Source organism: Eurytemora carolleeae, unplaced genomic scaffold (genome assembly GCF_000591075.1).
Source record: "Eurytemora carolleeae unplaced genomic scaffold, Eaff_2.0 scaffold758, whole genome shotgun sequence".
Taxonomy (NCBI): domain Eukaryota; kingdom Metazoa; phylum Arthropoda; class Copepoda; order Calanoida; family Temoridae; genus Eurytemora; species Eurytemora carolleeae.
Window position 1 is genome coordinate 166,499 of NW_019396651.1, and position 4,672 is coordinate 171,170.

The 4,672-nt window shown below is 34.0% G+C and overlaps 1 protein-coding gene across 1 annotated transcript; it reads right to left on the reverse strand.

Annotated features, from left to right (window-relative positions):
* Positions 1-1,530: 1,530 nt before the first annotated feature.
* On the reverse strand, positions 1,531-3,234 carry LOC111706910 (acidic leucine-rich nuclear phosphoprotein 32-related protein 2-like). The gene is made up of 3 exons (XM_023479854.1): positions 3,069-3,234; positions 2,246-2,490; positions 1,531-1,626 (listed from the first exon to the last, which is right to left on the reverse strand). Exons 1-3 carry the CDS (start codon positions 3,232-3,234, stop codon positions 1,531-1,533), a joined length of 507 nt encoding a protein of 168 aa, XP_023335622.1.
* Positions 3,235-4,672: the final 1,438 nt, after the last annotated feature.

Consider the following 4,672-nt stretch of genomic DNA (forward strand, 5'->3'; position numbering starts at 1 on the left):
TTCCAGAAACAAAATATATTACTGGGTGTTCCAGAAACCAAATATATTACAGGGTTTACAAGAAACTAGATATATTACTGGGTGTTCCAGATACCAAATATATTAGAGGGTGTTCCAGAATCCAAATATATTACAGGGTGTTCCAGAAACCAAATATATTACTGGGTGTTCCAGAATCCAAATATATTACAGGGTGTTCCAGAAACCAAATATATTACTGGGTGTTCAAGAAACCAAATATATTACTGGGTGTTCCAGAAACCAAATATATTACAGGGTATTCCAAAATCCAAATATATTAGAGGGTGTACCAGAAACCAAATATATTACAGGGTGTTCCAAAATCCAAATATATTACTGGGTATTCTAGAAACCAAATATATTAGAGGGTGTTCCAGGATTCAAATATATTACTGGGTATTCTAGAAACCAAATATATTAGAGGGTGTTCAAGAAACCAAATATATTGCAAATGATAATAAAACGTCGATTTCTATTACAAGCACATTCCGCGTTTTAATTGATATCATGATCATTTGCATTTTCATATTTCTGCTGAAAATAGTCACAAAAAAATATATTCTTGGAAACCTAGATTCTGTAAACCATTATTCATCCTAGTTCTTGGTAATTCTTCATCAGTTCGTCTCGTTAAACCTTGTAATCATAGATTAATAACAATACAGATAGAACACTAGATGTCGTATTTTCAAGATTTAGGGATTTTACGTTCACAACAACTTTGAAGCGCGCAGAACCCCGAAGGAGTGAAAGTTGAACTACAAAACAAAGAGAGACATTGCGCGTAACTCCTTTGGGCATCTGCCTCCTAAATCTTGAAAAGACGACATCTAGTGTTCTATCTGTATTGTTATTAATCTATGCTTGTAATCGACATACGCAATAGTTTTGCAATTCAGGGATGCCGGTAATTCAGAATTTTTTGTAAATTTTGCAAGAATAAGAGAAGGGATTTAACTAATGAGACCGGTGGCCGAATTTAAAGAATTTGAGCGGCGGTTTAAATTTAAGCCGCGGCTTAAATATGGTTGGTTCCACTTAAAATTGTATCAAATGATTCAAGATTTAAGCCGGCGCTATATTTAAACCGGGTTTTGGCGGATTTTGGCGGATTTAAACCGCGGCTCAAATTCTTTAAATTCCATCTCATGGGTATTTACTGCCTTAACCGGAAAAGAATGGTGACATAGGCAATNTAAAGGGAGTAGTTTGCGAATTAAAGGGAGTAGTTTGCGTATTAAAAGTGGCCTAGATCGATACCTATTCCTCTAGAGCAATAGATCAGTACCCAATTTGAAACCTAATTTTCTGCACAAGATATTCTTTCATTCTTTTTTAACAAATGATGTTGTTACTACTTATCTGAATATCTTCAAACAGTTTTTACGTCTTGTCTTTGTTCTGCAATTATTTTGCTTAATGTTATTGTTCCCTGTTCGACTAGGCTTCCTTCTCATATTATGTTTACACCCCTGCCCCAAGCTAGAGTTAACGCCGTAGCTCCGTAGGTCAGACCACAACAGCTTGCAGGTCAGGTAAGAGCTTGCAGGTCATCTGTACTAATACACGAACAGATAAGATGACAGCTAATGATAAACTAACGACCTTAGATGATAATTAGTAAAAGAGCTTCCACCAAGAAATAATTTTGAACTATCTCTACTTTCTTGTAGCTCTGGATTTTAAATATTCCAAACCTGAAATACGATTGTTTTTAGAGCTGAAAACTTTAGAATTAGATACCCTTAATACCGATCGGTTAATCTGAATATGAACTGCAGTGGAAACTTTTGAATTCTGCTTAATCCGCTCTTTTCCCCACTTTTGGATATTCCGACCAATGAGACTTTTTCTCATTAAGTGGCGTGCAAAATTTCAAATTTCGCCGCGATTTTTAAATTTGTTCAAAAGTATGACCCCGATATGAAAAAAGATTAAATGTGTTTTGTTTAATTACCCTGATGATGACTTTATATTTTATCAGAATCATTTCTAGTATTAATATTCATGATACTAGAAACTTAATACTTTTTAGAAATCATTACTAACCAATTTTTCCTGTATTTTATATACTTATAGAACGAACTGGATTAGTTAGTTTAAGTTTGTTGAAGATTTCAAGATTTGTTGATTAATGGATAGGTGATATTATATCTGAATTGTCATCTTCATGTTTTCCTACTTTCATATTGTTCTTATCCACTCTCTCCTCTTAGAAACATACCTGCACCTCCTTTTGTCTGATCCTTTCCTCTTCCCAACCCTCATCATCTTCTTCCCAACCCTCATCATCTTCTTCCCAACCCTCATCATCTTCTTCCCAACCCTCATCATCTTCTTCTCGACCCTCATCATCTTCTTCCCAACCCTTATCATCTTCTCTCCAACCCTCATCATCTTCTTCCCAACCCTCATCATCTTCTCCCCAACCCTCATCATCTTCTTCCCAACCCTCATCATCTTCTTTCTCTGAATCTCATCATTCTGCATTCTCCTTTTTTCATTCTTATGTTTTACTTGGAGTTCTACAGGAAGCTTAAACCGCATGTATTTTATCATTTAGCCAACGGTAAAACAGATGTTTAGGTCAGCAAATGTTGACTCTCGAACCCATTGTAATGTAAATGTATTGTCTTTGAATTTCATATTTTTTTGATGGGCTATTGAAACATTTTAAATATAAAAGAATATGACGTTTATTAAGCTGTGTTCAATTGATTAAAAATGATGCACTAAACTTTACAGTTTTTTTATGAAAGCCCGACATGATCTACTTCCACCCCCCCCCCGAAGTTTTCACAATTCAATACAAATTTAGATATAAAAAAGGATAAAACACCTTCCAGTAAAAATTAATGTATTTTGATTCGAAAACACAAAACAAATTATCAATATTTCGAATGTTATTAATTGTTTGATAATTTGAAAAGGAAGACGACATTTGAGCGTAAATAATTACTGTTTCAATTAACCTTAGTAATTAAATAATTTACAAAGTGATTAACAATTACTTTAATGCCTATTTCCGTGTTGAATGAGGAGTATACCAGGGGTATGATTTAACTGATGCTTGACACCGGACACAATAAAGCTCTTGTTAGTTATGCTTGTAGCCCTTTTTTTAACCTCCTCACAAGGAGTATCAATGCAATAGGGGTTCGATCCATTCCAACCCTCCATATGATTCTCTATGTTTGCAGAATGGTACACCATTTGAACAAGAGTTGTTTAAAGGGTGTCTTGTTTGAATGTGGTTACTTCTTCTATAAAAATATAAAAATTACGTTTGAAATGCCTAATTTATTTTGCTGACAAAAAAAATGCATGTATAATTATATGGACGGAACTTGTCGACCCCTTCTCCATTGTATTTCATACTCCTTGCCATCTCCCTCCATCGTATAACGGCCACCTTGGCTTAAGTTCCATATATCATACTCCCTGGTTTATTTTTGAATGGACCGCGAGTGCCTTGTTGTGTGAGATTTTGAAATAAATCAAACCAAACCTCCCTTACACACTTCATGTTTATACTTAACATTCAATTCATTTTTAAACTAGAGCTATAAATCTCTAACTAAAACCTGAACCAAACCTAAACCCAAACCAAACCTAAACCCGAACCAAACCTAAACCTGAACCAAACCTTAACCTGAACCAAACCTAAACCTGAACCAAACCTAAACCCGAAATTAACCTAAACCTGAGCCAAACCTAAACCAGAACTAAACCTAGACCTGAGCCAAACCGAAAACTGAACCAAACCTAAACCCGAACCAAACCTAAACCTGAACCAAACCTAAACCTGAACCAAACCTAAACCTGAACCAAACCTAAACCCGAACCAAACCTAAACCTGAACCAAACCTAAAACCGAACCAAACCTAAACCTGAACCAAACCTAAACCTGAGCCAAACCTGAACCAGAGCTAAACTAAACCTGAACCAAACCTAAACCTGAACCAATCCTAAACCCAAACCTAACCTAAACCTGAACCAAACCTAAACCTGAGTCAAACCTAAACCAGATCCAAACCTAAACCTGAACCAATCCTAAACCTGAACCAAATCTGAAACTGAACTTGAATTTGAACCTAAATAAAAACCATTGAACCTTCATAAATTTTGACCTCTGAACACTGTAATTTGAACCTGAATCTGAATTTAAACACGATCATAAAACAAAAACTAAACATTACCCTGAACCTCAAAAATTAAATTGAAACTGGCCTAACTATTGACTTCAAAACTTTAATTTAAAAATTACCATGAGCCTCACCCACAATCATTGAATATGGACATGAACCTGATTCTGAACCTAAATCTAAATAATAAAACTTAAACCTCAAATCTCAGTTTGAACCTGAACCTAAATCTAAACCGAAGCCATTAATGATAAAAAAGAAACATATATATTCTTATAAACATAAGCATAAACATAAACATAAACAATAAATCAAGAATCATATCTATTTATATAAACATAAACAATGTTATCAAGAATCATATCTACTTATATAAACATAAACAATTTTATCAAGAAACATATCTATTTATATAAACATGAACAATATTATCAAGAAACATATCTATTCATATAAATATAAACAATAAATCAAAAATATATCTATTTATATAAACATAAACAATA